Here is a 21,720-nt window from a genome sequence, read left to right as displayed (position 1 = left end):
CCACTTTGGACTTTTAAAGCTAAACCAAATGATAACAAAGGAGATCTACTGCGAGCAACTTAAATCAGCGCTAGAATCAAAACAACCATCTTTGGTTTCAAGACGAAAGATGTTCTTCCATCAGGATAATGCTCGGCCACGAACAGCAAGGATGACATTCCATAGGCTGGAGCAGTTTCAATGGGGAAACTATGCTCCATCTGATTATCATTTATTCTGCAGTCTTCAAAATCATTTGGACAGAAAAAAATATGAATTCTGTAGATGAGGTCAGAACAGTACTGGAGAAGTAGTTTTCCTGAAATGGCATGAAAATAACAACTGTCTTTAAAGAATATAGTACAAGTGACTGTAATGACTCTGTACTTTATGACATGAAAATGTTAGTAATCATCAATAATTGTTTACTATTTGGAGGCATCTTCTGTAAAATTAATTTTGGAAAGGGGCCTTGCAAGTCTACCAGATAGATGGAAGAACATTGTAGAAAATGAAGGAGAATATGTTTTAGATTAAAAAAGAACATTGTTTATCTTAATTTTGAAAAATAAAAGAAGTATTAAAAAATCCATTATTTATGGGATGACCCAACAGTATGCAAGAAAGAAAACTGCACTGGTATTGACATATAAAGAAAAATTGATCTCTTAATGTGGATAGAACTTGCAGAAGAGGAAGACCCAGGAAAATATGTAATGAAGTGGTAACAGCTAGACACAACGCAGTGAATCTTACTTCTGGTCACGTGATATATACACATACACATAGATAACTGGGCCTTTCTCTTAATTTCCTTCTCATGACACCCTCACCACCCAGTGTGTCTAACTATAGCTTTCCCTGATTACAACCAGAACCATTTAACATCACTTCTTCAGAAAATTCTTGTCTAATGCATTGATCTTGATAAAAGGAATTGAGATGGTTATCTAAATGTATAGAAGTACTAATTTTGATACAGTGAAATGTCTTCTGAATTGTGATGGCAACATGGCCCTTAAATAATCTGTATGAATTGTGTGAGTACTATTGTTAGACTGTCTCTCTTGTTATGTATGCTGTTGGTAGCAATGTCTTTACCAGAGAGCAATCTTTGCTCTATCAACTGAGATTATTCTGAAAGTTTTCCTGAAATGGCATGAAAATAACCGTTTTTAGAGAATATAGTACAACTGACTGTAATGAGTCAGTACTTTGTGACATAAAAATGTTAGTAATCATCAATGATTGTTTACTATTTGGAGGCATCTTCTGTAAAATTAATTTTCAACTATAGCTATAGCCATAGGCTGGAACTAATAAAAGATATTTAATTTAATAATTAGATTTTGAACAATATGTAGGTTTCCATGTAAATGCTAACTGGTGTATTTATTTCCTACTTAGGTGTTCAACGACCAACTAGAGTTCCAGCTCCATACAAAAGGGATTTCCAAGCAAAACTCAGGAATTTTTACAAAAAATTAGAAACTAAAGGATATGGTCAGGGACCAGGGAAATTAAAGTAAGTATTTAAAGAGATGTTTATTATTTTTTCTTTCATTTGTCATTTTTCAACCAAAATATATTCATGTATGTTGACTGTATGAGAGGTTGTTTGTAAGAAGGTTTATAATTTGTGCCATATCATCAGTGCCATGCACTGGCTCCCTGTGTCCATGAAACTTAAGATGGGGAAATCTTGCAGGAAAGTATTCCACAATGTTCTTTTTTGAAAATCTTAGATATTTAGTTACCAGAAGTTATATCCTGGTTGGGTCCTTTATTAAGAAATTCCTTTCCTAACCATGTGGTTTCAGGATCAATCCCACTGCTTGGCAACTGGGGCAAATGTCTTCTATAGCCCCAGGCCAACTAAAGTCTTGTTAGCAGATTTGGTAGGTGAAAATTGAAAGAAGCCCATTGTATATCAGTGTGTGTGCATATATATATATATATACATCATCATATTGTTTTAATATTCACTTTTTCATGCTTGCATGGATCATATAGGGTTTATTGAAGCAGATTTTCTACAATCAGATATTGCTAACCCTCACCTGTTTCCAAGCATGGTAATATTTTCCTGGCGACACTGAATACTAGAAATGCACAAAGTTGTTTGTATGACAGTGATAATCATTTACAATTATTACACAATGATGCTACATAACGGGCTGAACCCAAAGCCATATGGTTGGGAAGCAAACTTCTTTACCACATAGCTGTGCCTGCCATTTAATATGATAAGGCATATATGTTGAATAGTCACAGACACAAATAAATGAGAACAACTATTGGTAGAACTAAAAATATTCTTTCAGAAACAAAAATACCCACCTCTCAATTTCTGTCTTATGGAGAAACTCTGACAATGAGGGCAAAGACAAAAAGAACATAAATATTCCACCCATAACTCTAGAAACTATAGCATCTTACATTTGGCTAAACAGTGCCTTCCAGTCCTACACCAATCATCAAATCTCAGAAAAATAATTAACCCTTTTAAAACGGTTGACGTAAATTTACACACACAATGTATGTGCTTTAAATCAGTTGACATTATTATACACTGCCTGACTTAGAACTGTCACCTGAGCTAATACTCATTCACCTGCCAACTGATAAGCCAATTAGATGTTTCATGTAAATATTTACTACCCAATAGGCTGGTCCTGCCACTCCAGCTCTGTCAACTTCGTCATCACGTCCTGTTTCATCGAATGTACAGTCATCGCGTCCTACTACTGTGGCTCTGTCAACTTCATCGTTGCATCCTGTTTCGTCAAATTTACGGTCATCAGCCAAGCTCCACCACCTTACCAGTTGTTTCTTCTGCTTCAGATGACTCAGAGAGTGAGTATTTTCCTAGTTCAGAATGAAATTATTCCAATAGCGATGATGATGTTCCAGTGAATAAAAGGTACAGGTGGGCAGCAGTGAATGGCTCTGGACAACAGAATGTCGTGTGGCAAGCGAGAGACAATTTCATCCAACGGCATGGGTTTACTGGTATGCCTGGCATAAAGGCTAAAATTGAACATGGAAGTTTGCCATTGGAAATCTTCCGCGAGTTTTTGATGGATGAAATGTTCCAGTGTATAGCGGACGAAACTGATGACTATGCTGAAAACCATTCCCAGCATGTCAGACCTGGACATGGTGATGATTGGTTTCCAACCACAGGGGACAAAAGCAAAGTTCTGCTTGCCCTGCTGATATTAATGGGCATCATGAAGAAACTGACACTGGCATCATATTGGAATCAAGATCCAGCCATGTCAACACCTTTCTTTCTGGAAACAATGCCACATGATCGATTTTTTGCACTTCTTTGAAATCTAGATTTCAATACAGGCAAGAACCATGATGACAAGCTGCACAAAATATGTCCTATCATTGATAAAGTGGCTGAAAATTTCAGGATCATGTATGTCCCCACACAGGACATATGTACAGACAAAAGTTTGTGGAAATTCAAGTAATACAGCCCAACCAAATGTACCTGCTTTGGAGTCAAGGTTTATAAAGTATGTCAGTCAACTGGCAGAGCCTGTGGGTACTCGTGGAATTACAAAATCTACACCTGTTAGGACAGATTGGATCTTCAGCGTCTACTCTAGCGTCAACTTATGTTATGCTGTTGCTGAATGAAAATTTGTTTGACAAAGGCTACAATATTTATATGGACAACTGGTTTTCCAGACCAGACCTCTTCCTGAAGCTGCAGGTGAAGAAGGCTAATGCCTGTGGGACTGTGAGGATGAACAAGAAAAACAAGCTACCCGATCTTCTCAAGATAAAACTTCGAAAGGGGGAATCAGTGTAGCGATGCACCGATAGTGGCATTCTCACTCTAATGTAGCATGACAAGAAAAGCACCTGCATGTTATCTACAATGCATTCTGAAAGCATGTAGGATACTAGGTAATAAGATGCAGACAGTAATGCCATTAAGAAGCTGAGTGTAATTGTTTCATACAATGAAAGGATGAGTGGGGTCATTCGCTCAGATGAACTGGTAATGACACACAAATTGGTGAGAAAATTTGTGAAATGGTACAAAAAAATTGTCTTTTATATGGTCGACATGTGTGTCGTGAACTCATATTTGATTTGCGAGATGCTTGGCAGTGTAGGGGATGGATTGACATTCAGGAATCTATTGTTCCACGAAATAATAGAAGCATCAGACCTGCCAAAGTACAGAACACGGACGTCCACACGGTGGATTCTCTCCTCACTGCATGGTGAAGAGGCATGGACATTTTCCACAACTGTTTTCCCTCACTGCTAAGGAGAAAAATGCTTCAAAGTGATGCTCAATATATTAACCAAGAGGGAAGCATAAGGAAACTAGATACTATTGTTCACAATGTGATATGCCACTGTGTGTGGTACACTGTTTTGAACTCTACCACACTAAACTCAATTTTTGAATTCACGTGATTGTAAATACATGAAGTTGATCTGACTTTTGTTGTTGAGGGATCTTATTCAGAAATAATACTGCATGAGCATCCAGCACAGGGATATAGTTTATGTAGATAAACAGTACTTGCACTAAAGCGGTACATGACGTAAATGTACGCTGAATGTTATCTCACACTGAGTGCTGACCTCAATCGGCACTATTACCATTGTTGCGTGCTGGCAACTGAATGAATCACCACCATAAACTGGTTAAAGCGGTTTATATAAATATATGCCGAACCACTGACATGTGCTAATTGCTGATCTTAGCCAAGATGATTACCATCAATGCAACCTAGTAGCTTGATAACAAAAATCCCTTGTCATGATGTTAAAGGATCACAAATTACCAACAGCCAATGATAACTACCAAACCTAAAAAGACAAAGGCAAACTCACATTAATGTGAAGAACTTCATTGTTAGACATGTGAAATAATTGAACAAGGCAAAACTGAAAATTTCACAAATGATAAAGAATTGAAGGTTAATGAAAAAAAGAAAGAAAAAAATCCTATTTACTGCATAACACACCCACCATGGAATGAGAAATATCCAGGATCACAATAAATACATTGGTTTGGGTGCATAAGCTAGATATGGACAACTGATTTTCCAGGCCACCTCAAGCAGGTGACAAAAAAGGCAGTGCTTGAATTTGAACAACGCATTGCAGCTAACCCTGACAGCAAAGGGTTCTGGAAGTATGTGCACTCAAAGCAGAGACCCCACTCTCCTGTTGGTCCCCTTCGCAATCCCCACACAGGACAGATTACTGGCAATCCCGAAGAATGTGCAGAAATCATTGCTGGATGCTATGCCAGCATCTTTACTGTCGAAGACCAAAATGTTCCATCATCATCACCACTAACATCGGACTCTATATCTTCTATGCAATTTACACCAGCAATGCTGCAACGCCACCTAAAGAATAAACGCAATTATGCCTCTCCTGGTCTCGATGGTGTTACATACCTACTTCTCAAACGCGGTGGGTACTTTCTTCTAAGCCAACTTTCTCTATTCTTCTAATTCTGTCTTGACAATGGTGTTACTCCAGAACAGTGGAAAACTGCCAGTGTCATCCCTCTGTTCAAAAAAGGCGACCGCACATCGCCTGTCAACTATCGCCCCGTCAGTCTTACCAGCTGCATCGCCAAACTGATGGAATCCTGTATCAGAGAAACCCTCTGGAACTTCTGGAAGTCTCACAGCCTCATCCAGCCGTCACAATTCGGATTTATTCCTAACTCCAGCTGCTGTAATCAACTCATCGAGTTTCTTGAGGATGTTACCCAAATCACTGATCGCGGATCCTGGGTGGATGTTGTTTACCTGGACTTTGCTAAGGCTTTTAACTCTGTGCCACACAAAAGACTTATGGTGAAGCTTTCTGCGTTGGGTGTAAGAGACGAACTCTATAACTGGTTAAAGTCCTTTATTTTCGGCCGAAAAGAGGTTGTCACAGTTCTAGGACAGCACTCTTTGCCCTATGAGATGACATCTGGTGTGCCGCAGGGATCTGTTCTTGGCCCCCTTTTATTTGTTGCATATGTTAATGACATAGATGCCAACTTAAAGAATGCCACAGTGCTGAAATATGCAGATGACATCAAGCTGTACCTCGAAATAAAGAGGTCAAATCCTATACACTATGAATCTCTATTGCAAGCAGACCTGGACACAATGCAGCAGTGGATCATGGACTGGCAACTCAAGCTGGCTGTGGACAAATGTACCACCATGCATTTTGGGAGGAGAAACCCAGCGTCCACCTACTCCCTCCACAACACTAGTCTCAAAAAGTCTTCAAGTGAACGTGACCTGGGTGTTATTTTCGACAGTGATTTGCGTTGGACAAAACACATCGCCAAAATTGTCAAGAAGGCTGAGGGTGTCTTGGTATCACTCACCAAATCCTTTGTGAGCCGCTCTCCGGCTATCTATCTGCGGCTTTATATAGCTATGGTAAGACCTCACCTGGAGTTTGCATCACCGGTCTGGAACCCCTATCTTGCCCAGGACATCAATCGTCTGGAAGCTGTTCAGCGACGTGCAACCAAAAGAATACCCTCCATCAGGCATTTGCCATATCCTGAACGCCTTACTTCCCTGGGCATGGACACATTGAAACTCCGACATCTGGCAGCTGACCTGGCAGACACCCATAAAATTATCAACCATCGCACAAACAATAACACTGAGCACCTCTTCAAACTCCACCCATCTAACACCCGTGGACATACTTACAAAGTAAGAAAACAGCACAGCTCCCATGACTTTAGGAAACATTTTTTCACGCTGAGAGTTGCTGAAGTGTGGAACAAACTGCCGGCATCGGTTGTTAGTTGTTGGAGCACTGCATCCTTCAAGACTTCCATGCTTCCTGAGATTCGCCAACACTACACTTGATTTTCTCCCCTCCATACACACACAAGCATGTTCACTTTCCAGACATTTCTACATTACTGCATGTACTTTATATGCACTTTCTGACAAGTTGTGGTGCACCTGAGCACTGTATACAATAATTTCATTATTATTTTATATCAGAGATATCTATCTGTAAGATGTTCCATGTAATGAACATTTAGATATTAGTGTAATACCCCCCCATCACTTGACAACCAGTGGAAATGTGCTTATGTCCCCGTAAATTAGCAGTTCAACAAAAGAGACTGATAGAATAAGTATTGAGTCTTTACAATTTCTTCAACTAAAACCCTTTAAGGCAATGCTCCAGCATGGCTGCAGTGAAATGACTGAAGCAAGTAAAAGAGTATGTGTGTGTGTGTATATATATATATATATATATATATATATATATATATATATATATATAAATGTGTGTTATGAGAATTTATAGAACAAGTATCCTATAGAAACTCAACAAACTGTTAAAGCCGGAGAAGAGATGTTAGAAATTTGTAAAGAATTTAATCCATGCATAGGATCATTTCAAACAGCAATATTAATGTGTAAATAACATGATAAAAAAATTAGAAATTAATTAAATTAAAATTAAATTAATTATATATTACTGTTCTCCTCAGTGCGAAAAGAGAATGCATCAAAAAAATATTATTATTGTTACAGAAGACTTGATAGAGTGAGTATCACACAACATACTCTAATATACATATTACCCTTATGAAAGACTAAGAGCATGCTAAGATAGCGTTCTTGAGTCTAGTTATGTATGAACTAAAACTGATGCGGCTAACAGTTATTTGGAAATATAAGTGAAAGATGTTTAAGAAACATTCCCTCTATATGAAAAGTAAAGGATGAAATAGACTCATCCTTTTCATATATATATGTATATATATATATATATATATATATATATATATATATATATTATTGGAGAGACTAATATATCAATTCAACACACTGTTGATATTAATAATTTGTATTATTGGTTAAAAACTGCAAGAGTAGGTTGCAGTGATGGTTTAGTTTCACTATATTTTATAAACTCTCCTTCTCTCACCTTTCCTCCTCCTCTCACCTCTCTCTTTTCTCCTTATATATATATATATATATATATATATATATATATATATATACACATACACACACACAGAGTAAATTGCAATATTTATATTAATTTTCTGTCAGTTTGTCTATGATCATTGTTCTTCTTGTCACTCTAATTCTATTTTGTTATTTCATTGTAGATTAACAGTAAAAAGAGATAATGTTTTAGAAGATGCCTTTAATAAAATAATGTCCACTTCTAAGAAAGAGCTACAGAAAAGTCGACTCTATATCTCATTTGCTGGGGAAGAAGGGTAAGTTGACAAGTTGAGTTTTTATTATTGTTATTATCATCAGCATTAAGGCAGCAAACTGACAGAAGCATTAGCACACCAGACAAAATGCTTAGCAGCATTTTGTCCATCTTTATGTTCTGAGTTCAATTTCACTAAGCTCAACTTTCTCTTTCCTCCTTTCAGGGGTGATATAATAAGTATCAGTTGAGGAATAGAATTGATGCAACCAACTATCCCCCTCCCATCTAAATTTCAGGCCTTGTGCCTAATGTAGAAAGGATTATTCACAGCATCATCATTATTAAGACTGGCATAGTTGTTACAGCATGGAAGGAAAATGCTTTGTGGTATTTGTTCTAGTTCTTTATGTTCTGACTTCAAATCTTGCCTGGTTCAACTTAGCTTCTCATCTCTCTAAGCTCAATGAAATGAAATACCCATCATGTATTTGGATCAATTTAATCAACTAATCCCTTCATTGCAAATTTGTGGCTTTCTGCCTACATCAGAAACAGTAATAGTTTTTTATTGTGATTTTGTGCCTATGTGAGAAAGGATTGTTATAAATATAGTATGTGCACATGCTCTTGCATCACTTGCCAGCAGTTGTCATCATTGTGCATAATGTTGTTTAAAAAAATGCGATGGTATAAAAAAATATTTACGTAATTATATTAATAATTAAAAAGCAAATGATTAAATTTTAAAAAATTCATTTATAGAAGTTAATCAAAATAGCTTAATGTCAGAAGTATGTCCAAACAAAAAGGATAGATTTGAATGATTATCTTTTAAAAAGGTCATTTACTGCTTAACTACTGAATATGTCACAGCATACAAACATACAAGAAATTATTTTATATAGGATTATAACTGTTGTTATTTTTATTCGTATAAAAGACAGTTAGTTAGTAGAACTATGAGAGTGCTTGAATGTTTTGTGGTATTTGTTCTACTTCTTTATGTTCTAAGTTCAAATTCTACCAAGGTCAGCATTGCCTTTCATCCTACCATGGTTGGTAAAATAGAGTACCAGTTAAGTACTAGGCTCAATTTAATCAACTCACTCCTTCCCTCTGTTCACCCTCCAAAACTGCTAGCCTTATGCCTAGATTAGAAACAATTATTAAGGCAACAAGCTGGCAGAAACGTTAGCACACCGGGCAAAACGCTTAGCAATATTCTGTCTGCCACTACGTTCTGAGTTCAAACTCTGCCGAGGTCGACTTTGCCTTTCAACCTTTCGGGGTCGATTAAATAAGCACCAGTTACGCACTAGGGTCGATATAATCGACTTAATCCATTTGTCTGTCCTTGTTTGTCCTCTCTGTGTTTAGCCCCTTGTGGGTAGTAAAGAAATAGGTATTTCACCTGTTGCTACATTCTGAGGTCAACTTTGCCGTTCATCCTTTCGGGTTCGATAAATTAAGTACCAGTGAAACACTGGGGTCAATGTAATCGACTAGTCCCCTCCCCTAAAATTTCAGGCCTTATGCCTATAGTAGAAAGGATTATTATTATTATTATTATTATTATCATTATTATTATTATTAAGTGAGAGAGCAGTGCATGCCATCAAAGTGACACTGCGGTAAAATATACGAAGCCCAGTATACCCATCATGACTACCCGTCTGATAAGGGTACACTAGGCACATGACCTTGCAGGTGGGGCCCAGTTAGAATTTTCTTCTGGTCGAGTAACCCATCCCGCTCAAAAGGTCCCTGAATAAGGGTTGTTTAAGGATGTTGAACGAAACACCCATGTTTCCAGAGGTGAATTATTCAAATCCCAAAGAATCCCTTTCAACACATGGCTATGATGCTCCCCACCTACATCTGCTCGTGATCAGAGATGCACATATCATCAGCCACTAAGGGACATGGTCAACTGGTTATGGTCAAACAACTGACAAGCAAATCTGTGGTATTGAGCAGAATATTTGCTGTAGCCCATCTTTTATACCAAGACAAAACAATCTACATGATAACACTTCCAATCAGTTAAGATCAGAAGCCATGAGAGCCACTGCCTGGTACTGCATCAGGACATTTTTTTTTATTATTATTATTGTTATTTTACTTTTAATCTGCATCTTTGTTACAGTCACTTGCCGAGACATACCCAGCGACCTGGGGCGAATGAAAAATAAGAGATGTTACAATATGACTGAAAGCTTGGGGAGGGAAGGTAGTGAAATATCTTCATGTAATACAATACAGACATTTAAATGGATAGGGTTTTTCTAAGGATATGGGCAGTACTTGTCAGCTCAATCTTTTGGATTTCTCTGAAACATGGTAAATTATTAATTGACACATTATTAATTATCTTATAACAGCAATGCTTGGAAAAGTCATGGATTACACGGAAAAATGTGAGCATGAAAAGTTTTATTCTTGAGATTATAAACCTGGAAAAGTACAGGACAAGTTATTACACCTGTAAAAGTATAGAACAAACTATTACTTAAAGTAAAGAATAAGAAACTTTTTACTTAAAATATTGCATCTAAAATTAAAATTTGAATATTAAAAAGTAATTTTTATAACTTATTTAAGTAGAATTTGGCTAACTTACTACCTTAAATACAGGAAAAAGTGGCTAATTAGACAAACTTATAAATTAGCTGAACAGTTTCGTACAGCAATTTAAAAGATGAGAACTGTAAAGAGTGATAAATTAGAAGAACTGGCATTCTTTGCTGCAATATTTTAAGTAAAAAGTTTCTTATTCTTTACTTTACTTGAAGTAATAGTTTGTCCTATACTTTTACAGGTGTAATGACTTGTCCTGTACTTTTCCAGGTTTATAATCTTAAGAATATTATTTTTCATGCTTGCATTTTTCCATGTAATAAAATATCAATCAAGTAACTGACCATCCCCACAAATGTCTTGCTTTGTGCCTTTGTTAGAAACAATCATTATGTTGGAGAATAACAGAAGCAGAATAATGAATTAAATGTATTTGGATATTCAGTTACGACATTATATATTCTGAGTTAAAATCCTGCCAACTTTGAGTTGATCTAATCAACTTTGCACTCAACTCACAAATTTTTAGCATTGTTAAAAATCAATACTTCTTCTCATGTTGGTTATTTGGTTTAAAATGAAAAAAAAAAATTAAGAGAAACTCAAGCTAAAAATATAAATCTCATAACAAAACACAATTATTTTCAGAAATATTATAGTTCATTTTTAGCAGACCATCACTAACGTCAGCTAAAATTTCCTATTTGTTATCCTTTTGTTCAACTTTACACAAATTTCACTTAGTTTGTGTAAACAGGTTATGCAGCAACAGATTATTTTCAGTGTCTTATTTTGTCAAATGGCCTTGCAATATTCCATAATATAACAAACATAACATTATGCCTTTCTATTGCAGACCTGGTCATATTCCATTACAGACCTAGCCATATTCCTGACAGTTACAGATCTTACAATGCTGTTCATATTTTATTATATTCTTCAGGTTAGACTATGGGGGACCATCGAGAGAGTTTTTTTTCCTGTTGTCACGCCAGCTTTTCAACCCATATTATGCTTTGTTTGAATATTCTGCCAATGACACATACACTGTACAGATTAGCCCAAGGTCCAGATTTGTAGATAACTACCAAGAATGGTAAGTAGTATCAATTTACACCATATCATATTGAGGGGAATATTTTGTATATTTGTATTCTTTCCAGGTCACACACACAGTCACTGTGAAGGCTAAACAAAATATTTTATCTTTGAATTTTGAAAATTTCTATATTAGACACATTTTTATTATATTCTTAGTTAGACTATGGGGGACCATCGAGAGAGTTTTTTTTCCTGTTGTCACGCCAGCTTTTCAACCCATATTATGCTTTGTTTGAATATTCTGCAATGACCCATTACTGTACAGATTAGCCCAAGGTCCAGATTTTGTAGATACTACCAAGAATTGGTAAAGTAGTTATCAATTACCCATATCATATTGAGGGGAATATTTTGGATATTTGTATTCTTCCAGGTCACACCACACAGCACATGTGAAGGCCTAAACAAAAATATTTATCTTTGAATTTTGAAAATTTCTATATTAGACACATTATAAAGACTAAAAACTTAATTGTAGAAAACAACTCTTAAAGCTAAGTACTGACTACTTAAAAAGGATATGGATGCAGTCTTGTATTGTAAAACAGAAATGAATGTAACATGAAACATTTGCAGCATAGTTTTAAAATAAAGTTTATTTCATAAAGGTAATCAATTCTGTCTCATATACCATCAACCAGACTATCAGATGTCTCTGAACATCACTGGTCACAATGCATTTCTGTTCTTCCCTTGATTTCACACACCCTTTTCTTCTATTTGGATCCAAATTGTTTGACTATGGTGTCTTCCTATTGCTTTGTAAGTCTTCTGAATGATCTCTTAAATACCACTTGACTGTAGCCCATGTTCCTTGCAACATGTTCATCCCAGTGAAACTTGTACTTTCAGTATTCCGCAATCACATTGGTTACTTCACTTTTGCTCTGAAGTTCCTTGTTCCCATAATAATATGCTCCCATTATGATGTTCCTAGCATAGATCTTTCCATGACCCTATGTTTCATAGCTAATCACTATTCACTGTTCCTTGTAGTAAATCATGTTTTTCTTGCATATGATAACATAAGTGGGATAGTGCTGTTGAAGTGCAGGGTTAGTCTAACTCTAATTGGAGTGTGTATTTTGCTGATTTTTAGGCTGTTTTGATTGTCTAATGACTATGATCTTGTAGAATTGTAACAGGTGTATGGGGCAAGGGTTTCTCAGATTTTCCTTATCAACTTTCTTATAAATCGTCATCATCATCATCATCGTTTAACATCCGCTTTCCATGCTAGCATGGGTTGGACGATTTGACTGAGGACTGGCAAACCAGATGGCTACACCAGTCTCCAATCTTGATCTTGCAGGGTTTCTACTGCTGGATGCCCTTTCTATCACCAACCACTCTGAGAGTGTAGTGGGTGCTTTTACGTGCCACCAGCACAAGGGCCAGTCAGGCGGTATTGGCAATGGCCATGCTCAAGTGGTGTTTTTTATGAGCCGCCTGCACAGGAGCCAGTCCAGCAGTACTGGCAACGACCTCACTCGAATGTTTTTCATGTCCCACTAGCACAAGTGCCGGTAAGGCTACGCTGGTAACGATCACATTTGAATGGTGCTTTTTAGGTAAGAGCTCTCTTAACTTTGCCCAGGCTATTTTTATTCTAGCAGCTACACTTTCAGCGCACCCTCCCCTGCTACTGACTTGGTCACCTAGGTAACGGAAGCTATCAACTACTTTTAGTTTTTCTCCCTGGAATATGGCGGAAGTTGTTCTCTGCACAGTTTCAGTGTTTATTGCTCCTGAGCATCTTCCACACACAAAAACTATCTTCCCAGTTAACCTTCCTTTGATATTGCTGCACCTCTTATGCGTCCATAGCTTACACTAGGTACATCTTATAGAGTTTCTACCTACACCTTTTCTACAGATCGAGCAGGGCCATCTATCTGAAGGGATTTGTGGTTTGTCTGCCTTCCTACTTATTAGGACTTTGGTTTTAGCTAGGTTGACTCAAAGCCCTTCGATTCTTATCCTTGTTTCCACACCTGAAACTTAATCCTCTAGTTCTGATAGTGACTCAGCAATTAGAGCAAGGTTGTTAGCATAGAGGAGCTCCCAGGGGCATCCTGTCTTGAATTCCTCTGTTATTGCCTGGAGGACGATGATAAATAGGTGGAGGCTGAGGATTGAACCTTGGTGGACCCCTACCTCTACCCGGAATTCTTCCCTGTACTTGTTGCCAACCCTCACCTTACTGACAGCATCCCTGTACATGGCTTGCACAGCTCTCACTAACCATTCATCTATCCCTAGTTTCCTCATTGACCGCCAGATAAGGGATAGTGAATCATAATCTTCATCAATTCCTTCAAATTAACTCCAGGTTTCCTTCCTAATACCATCCTGCAACTGTAGTACATTGACGATCTTGATGTATTGATTCTTCATGCCTTTTTCTTTCTAATTTCATCAATGAGGATCTTTGTCTCTGGAAAACAGTGGTCACTGATGGTGTTGAATGACACTGAAGTTGAGATGTCCTGCAATCTACATTGTTAGTCAACCAGGAAGTAGTTATCTCATTTCAATGTTGAACATTAGGGTTGTCTTTATCAATCTCTTTCCAGATATTTTCCTGACCACACTGTTCCTGATGTATAGTCTTAGTGCATTTGTCATGTTGACTAAATGTTCTCTTTTTTCATTTTCCTCTTCTTATAAAGTTTTTTTAACATGTGTTACCCTATCACTTTTCCACTCATGTCAATGTAATTGAATTTGTAAACTGGCACATTCTCCAGGTCTTGATAGAATTTTTCCATGTCCCTCAATCTTGCTGTCATGGAAGTATAGGTTTGGAAGATCAGATATTTCTTGAGATATAAACATTTAGCACTCAGATACATTATTTAGATAAACCGTAGGGTACAGGTTTTGATATCCATTCTTTACTTACAATGAAATCTATGCTATTTCTTGTGCTTGTATCATCTATTACTTCCCTTAGAATAACAGTTTTCTCTCTCCAAATTAAGCTCATATTGTGTCTGAATGGTAGCAAGACATGGCACTGAATGTGGAGGATGCGCAAAGGTTTGATAGAGGTGTAATGAGCATGCTTTATTTGGTATATAATGTCAGCATGCATAAACAACAGAACAGAAATGAGCCAAGTGGGAAATGGGCATAACGGCTGCAGTGTATAAAAGATGACTGCATTGGAACGGACATGAAGAATGACATGTGGGTGGTGATATGCCAACCAGTCCATGTGAAAAATCAAGTTAAAAGTGGTGAAACTGAACATTACAACAAAGTGAACAGTAACAACATACTGTGCTAGAAAACCCATCTAATCCATGCAAGCATGAAAAACATGTAAAATGATGTTGATGATGATATTGTGTGTATACATAATACAGACATGTTTGTTTTATAATATGTTTCTATCTTTTTTCAGGTTCAGGTTTGCAGGACGTGTTTTAGGATTAGCTCTGGTCCATCAGTACTTACTGGATGCATTCTTCACTAGACCATTCTATAAAGCTTTGTTAAGAGAGTGAGTACATTTTCATTAATCATATTAATGTATACCACAGATGTTCAAGTTTTAATGAATATGTTACTGAAGTTTTAACTGATCATATGGGATGGGTCCCTATGGTCTACATCTGTATCATAGACATATCCTTCACAATTAATCAGAGAGTCTCTTTGTGGTCATTTGACTTGCTACTAATGCAGTCACATCTCTGTCATATCACATTTTACCGTCTTAAAAAAAGAGGACACATTACACAATGTAGTCAAAGAGATTTCTAAGACAGAATAGCCACAGTTAACTGCTTTTGATAATAATAGGTCTGTTCCATCAAAGCTGGCCTAACACTAAACAGGACTAAACACTTAGCTCTACCTTTCTTCTCCAGAATTGCATCCTTCTGGAATTTCTACTCCCTCCCATCCCCAATCATATTTTTTTTTTCCAACCAACATCCATATTTTGAAAGTTGGGAGTGTGCCTTAACTGTATGGGAAACCTTACAATAGTTATAGCTGCTTTCTTCCTACTCCAATTAAATCAGGATACCTCAATTCATCATCATTGTTTAACGTCCGCTTTCTGTGCTGGCTGGGTTGGACAGTTTGACTGAAAACTGGTAAGCTGGTGGGAGCTGCACCAGGTTCCAACCTTATTGGGGAAGGTTTCTACAGCTGGATGCCCCTCCTAATGCTGACCACTCCGAGAGTGTAGTGGGTGCTTTTTACATGCCACTGGCACAAGTGCCATTGACCTGACAGCAGCATCGGCCACGACTATGGTCTCACTTGGCTAGACAGGTCAATACAAGAACAGTAGTCACAAAAGGTCTTGGTCACCTGTCACTGCCTCCATGCAGCCCAACGCTTGAACTGTGCTATTTATATTCCACTGGCACAGGTGCCAGCCAGACGGCTCTGGCATCGGCCACAACTGCAATTTCACTTGGTTCAGTAGGTCTTCATAAGCACAGCATATCACCCAACGATTGAAGGGTGCTTTTAACCCTTTCAATACCAACCCGGCTGAAACCGGCTCTGGCTCTGAGTAAAAATGTCTTGTTTTCAAAAGTTTTGAATTAAAATCTTCCACCAAACCTTAGTCACAATTCATGTACCTAACACTAGCTTAATGGTAACCAAATTATTTTACTAAATTCTTTTTTATATTTAAAGTAATTGAAAGAAACACAGAGCATCTCAAAATAAATACAGTAACAAAAGGGTTAATGGGCCAGTTACACGACACTGGCATCAGCCATCTCACTTGACTTGATGTCACTGCCTCCACGAAGCCCAACTCCCAAACAGTGCTTTTTACGTGCCACTGGTACGAGTTCCTTAGTGACTCACTTAAAGTTAACTATTCCATAATTTGTCTCCTTTTCACTACAGTATTTAATATCTACTATTAACAATAGTGTGGCTTGTACACTTAGGGGAGATAATGGGAAGGGAAAAATTAAACTTAACGCTTGATTCTGCACAGTTCCTAGAATATCTATTACAGGAACAAGAACCTGGTATAGAAGGAACCACCATTAGCAAGCTGCTACATATTTGCACAACTTGCTGGAAATAGTAGCCAAATGTCCCTCAAATCTCATTTTATTGTCTTAAATAAAAGATACATTAGACAATGTAGTTTGTAATATACAAACATGTGAAATGACCATAAGAATTACACCTATAACCAAGCATTTGCTTGTTCATGGCTGACCTGGGACTAAACAACAACTATAACTGAGTGAAAGGAAGTAGAGGATATTTCATTAAAAATATTTCATTGTGCATCATTTTTCATATTTCTATAGCTAGTCTCATTATTTCTCTTTCTATTCTATCATAGATCCTGGACAATAGCAGATGTTGAGGCTCTAGATACAGAATTTCACCAAAGTTTGTTGTGGATTCAGGATACAGATATTACTGAACATGATTTAGTGATGACATTCTCAGTAAATGAAGAAGTTTTCGGTCAGGTAACATGTCTGTTAATCTCTTGGTGAAAATCAATCTTACACATACAGTAACCTCTATACACTCACTACAAATGGTAAAGATATTCATCTTTTTTTTACATTAAACTTTATAACTGGACCATTATATCAAGCCAGTTGTCTTTAGCAGAAAAAGGCAGTTTCTTCAAGAGCATTTTTATAAAATACATATTCTGTTGAAATTCAGCTTTTTCCTACAGTGGCACCTTGGGCAGGCGTCTTGTACTATAGCCTCAGGCTGACCAAAGCCTTGTGGGTAGATTTGGTACATGGAAACTGAAGCTCATCATGTATGTGTGTGTGTATATATATATAGGAGCAAATGTGGGGTTAAGCAAATTAGGCAGATCAATATATAAAGTATATTAAATACATGAAATACAAAATACGTATATATGTATACATATATACATATTTTGTATTTCATGTATTTAGTATACTTTATATATTTATCTATCTAATTTGCCTCTATACCTCTCAAGTTTGAATCTTTGAGCACCACTAAGTGTACTCTATACAGTGAATATCTGATATCATCTATAAACTATATATACACAGTAATCCCTCATCATATTGCAAATTTTTTTGTATAATATATGTAAATTTATATCGCAGACTCCTCAGTATATCCAAGTTTCTGTGGCAGATAGGTATTTATATTTTTTAAAGATTTTAATTATTTCTGTGGGAACGTAACACCCGCTATAGTCGAGGGATTACTGTATGTATATGTGTGTCTGTGTTTGTCCCCCCATCACCATTTGACAACTGGTTTTGGTGTGTTTACATCCCTGTAACTTAGTGATTCATTAAAAGAGACCAACAGAATAAGTACTAGGCTTAAGAAATAAATCTTGGGGTCAATTTGTTCAACTGAAGCCCTTCAAGGCAGTGCTCCAGCATGACTGCAGTAAATGTCTGAAAGAAGTAGTAGAATAATTAATATATACATTAGCCTTTATTACACAGTCATTAAAACATCCTCATTGGAAAACCTGTCATATTGGCTTGATATCGAAGTACAATAAAAGCAATAAACTGCATCTTTTGAGGAGCTGTACAGCAGACTCTTTTTTTAAACATTGCTCATCATTGTCATGAATAACATGTCTGTAGGACATGATCCATCATCTTTGATATTTATGTTGACATGCCATTTTCTTGTTATTTACTCTTGTGAATCATATTTTTCAGTGAATTCAAACTTTTTTTGTAATATTCTCAAAAGAAATAAAAAGTAATTGATGAAGTTTAATGAGTACTAAAAATATACTAAACTTTAAAACTAGATTATTATATAATTTGGAAAAGAATATGAAGATATTACAAGGGAGTGGTGCCAACCATGTTTATAGTGATTATTGATGTTGAAATAATGTTCATCTGTGAAAACATTAGTTTATCGTAATGTTAAAGAACTCACACCAGTGAAGGAGAATCTATGTTGTTCATCCTCTATGAAATGGCTGCTACATATCCATCAGTTCACACACACCTCAACAAGAGTTGAAGACACAAGATAATCTGGATAATCAATTTAGATATTCTAAAAATAGACAAAGTGCTTGAAGTTGGAGTAACTTTCAACTTAGGTTTAATCAGCTATGGGTGACTGAAACTAAACAGCTCTTCTAAGTCATTTTTTTTTTTTTTTAAATGATATTTCTGCTATGTGGTACTTTCTAAAATAACCTTACTTCATCAAACTCATTTCTTCCAGGTTACTGAAAGAGAGTTAAAACCAAATGGAAAAAACATACCAGTGACAGAGAAAACTAAAAAAGAATACATAGAAAAAATGGTGAACTGGCGCTTAGAACGGGGAGTAACAGAGCAAACGGAATGTCTAATTAAGGGTTTCTATGAGGTACGTTGTCGAGCAAGTGATGAGTGGTGTTTTACTAATTGCTAGTACCAATAATATATGTATATGCATGTGTGTCTGTGTAAAGATAGATACTGGCTCAAACATGGTTGCATAGTTAAGAAGTTTGCTTCCTTACCACATGGTTTTGAGGGTGCATAGCAGTTTGGGCAAGTTTCTTCTATTACAGCCCTGAAATAACAAAAACATTGTGATGGTATTTGGGTAACAAATTTTTAAAAAACTGTATATATATATATATATACACACAAAAGCATTTGACACAGTGAGCAGGACAGGACTATGGCTCATCCTGGAACGACTTGGCTGTCCCGCCAAGTTTCTACAGATGGTGATCCAGCTGCACGAGAATCAATATGGTCAGATCAGACTCAATGTTGACCTGTCAGAGCCCTTCCCCATTTCCAACGGCATGAAGCAGGGTTGTGTCCTGGCACCGGCTTTCTTCAGCATGATGATCAAGCATGCAACTGAAGATATGGAGGATGAGGATGGGGTGTATGTTAAGTATCATCACGATGGCAGCCTCTTCAATCTACGGCGCCTCCAAGCCCACACCAAGACTCAGGAGAGGCTGATCCAAGATCTTCTCTTCACAGACAACGCTGTCCTTGTCGCCCACACAGAGCAAGCTCTGCAGCGCATCACATCCTGCTTTGCAGACGCTTCGCAGCTCTTTGGCCTGAGGTCAGCCTCAAGAAGACGGAGGTACTTCACCAACCTACACCCCAAAAGGATTACCGCCCACCCCACATCACTATCTGCGGTACCAAACTGAAATCAACTCAGCAGTTTACATATCTGGGCTGATCATCTCATTCGATGCAAGAATCGACAAAGAAATTGAAAATAGACTCTCTACGGCAAATAGGTCCTTTGGCAGATTGTACAAACGTGTTTGGCACAATAATAACCTGAAGAACAAAACAAAGATCAGTGTCTACAGGGCCGTGGTTCTTACCACTCTTCTCTAGGGCTCAGAGACCTGGATCACTTACTGCAGTCACATCTGTCTCCTCGAGCGCTTCCACCAGCGATGTCTCCGCACCATCCTCAACATACATGGATGTGACTTTGTCACAAACACTGCAGTCTTGGAGCGGGCCAAGATCCCCAGCATTGAAGCCATGCTACTGAAGTCCCATCTCCGATGGGCAGGGCATGTCTCCAGAATGGAGAAGCATCGCCTTCCTAAGATTGCCCTGTTTGGTGAACTCTCCACTGGCCACCATGTGAGAGGAGCTCCGAGGAAGCGCTACAAAGACTGCCTCAAGAAGTCTCTAACATCATGTCATATTAACCACCAATGCTGGTCAGACATGGCTGCGGACCGTGATGTCTGGTGCCACACAATTCAACGAGACATGATGATATAAGTGAAATTTTTTCTCTCCGTCTAGTACCCCTATATCTCAGTCTACATTTGCTCTACATAGACATATACCTTTTTGGAATCAAGATGATCCCAGGATTGAAAATCTGGCCTTCATTTGGTTCTTGAACATCCAGCATTGAGATTTGATATAAGAGCATTTGGGTTGCTAAGAGTTACCTCCCTTAGCTATAATATTAAATAGATAATAATCGGGTCATCCCGTAAGTTCTGTCCGATTTTACCTTTTTTAAAATTGAATGAAAGTTAATCGTTTTTTAGAATGCCTAATGGAATTTAAAATTATTTGTGTACATTTAAACTAATTAAATATTATTTTACAGAATAATAGAATTAAAATTTCTTTGATTAAAACCCTTCCTATCATGGAAGTATCCAAAGAGCACATAATGCTTTATGAGTACAAAAAAGGAAACTCTGACACCGAAGTGACTCGAAACATACACTCAGTTATGGGAAAGAATGCTTGAATGAAAGAACTTGCAGAAGATGGTTTGCAAAATTCAGAAGTGGAGATTTCAGTCTTGAAGATAAAGATCGAACAGGACGTCCAGTTGAGTTTAATGATAAGCTCCTTGAGGCATTACTTGAAGAAAATCCTGCATTATCAGTTGAAAAATTAGCAATAAAGCTTAGTTCAAACCATACAACTGTTCATCGTTATCTTCAACAAGTTGGAAAGATTCCTAAGCTTGGAAAATGGGTGCCTCATGAATTGTCCGAAAGCAACCGCAAATTCCGAGTTGACATCTGCTCTTCTCTCCATTCTCGCGAACTCATTTCATCCTTTTTGGATAGACTTGTGACTAGTAACAGAAAATGGATCTTCTATCAAAATGTTAAACGTTGTAAACAGTGGCTTAGTAAAAGGGAAAAAGCTCAACCACAACCGAGAAGGGAACTTAATGGGAAAAAGGTTCTTCTCTCTATCTGGTGGGATTGCAAAAGAGTAATTCACTTTAAATTGTTACCATCTAATGCAACAATCGATGCTCAAGTCTACTGTCGGCAATTAGAGCATTTGAACTAAGCTTTGAAGAAAAAAAGACCCGCTTTAGTGAATTGAAAAGGTGTGATGTTTCATCAGG

General features: G+C 37.3%; 1 protein-coding gene across 4 annotated transcripts in view; it reads left to right on the top strand.

The window, feature by feature from the left end:
• LOC115210889 (E3 ubiquitin-protein ligase HECW2) overlaps positions 1–21,720 on the top strand; it is a 61,514-nt gene that overhangs the window by 33,127 nt on the left and 6,667 nt on the right. For all 4 annotated transcript variants that reach the window (XM_036502195.1, XM_029779660.2, XM_036502196.1 and 1 more), the window contains 6 exons: positions 1,387–1,504; positions 8,132–8,245; positions 11,708–11,860; positions 15,275–15,373; positions 17,204–17,336; positions 19,075–19,221. In XM_036502195.1, coding sequence (XP_036358088.1) covers positions 1,387–1,504; positions 8,132–8,245; positions 11,708–11,860; positions 15,275–15,373; positions 17,204–17,336; positions 19,075–19,221 — 764 coding nt within the window. The remainder of the gene's footprint in view (positions 1–1,386; positions 1,505–8,131; positions 8,246–11,707; positions 11,861–15,274; positions 15,374–17,203; positions 17,337–19,074; positions 19,222–21,720) is intronic.

Source organism: Octopus sinensis, linkage group LG4 (genome assembly GCF_006345805.1).
Source record: "Octopus sinensis linkage group LG4, ASM634580v1, whole genome shotgun sequence".
Classification (NCBI taxonomy): domain Eukaryota; kingdom Metazoa; phylum Mollusca; class Cephalopoda; order Octopoda; family Octopodidae; genus Octopus; species Octopus sinensis.
Note: the sequence above shows the minus strand (reverse complement) of the source record. Positions and strands in the feature narration are given on the sequence as shown.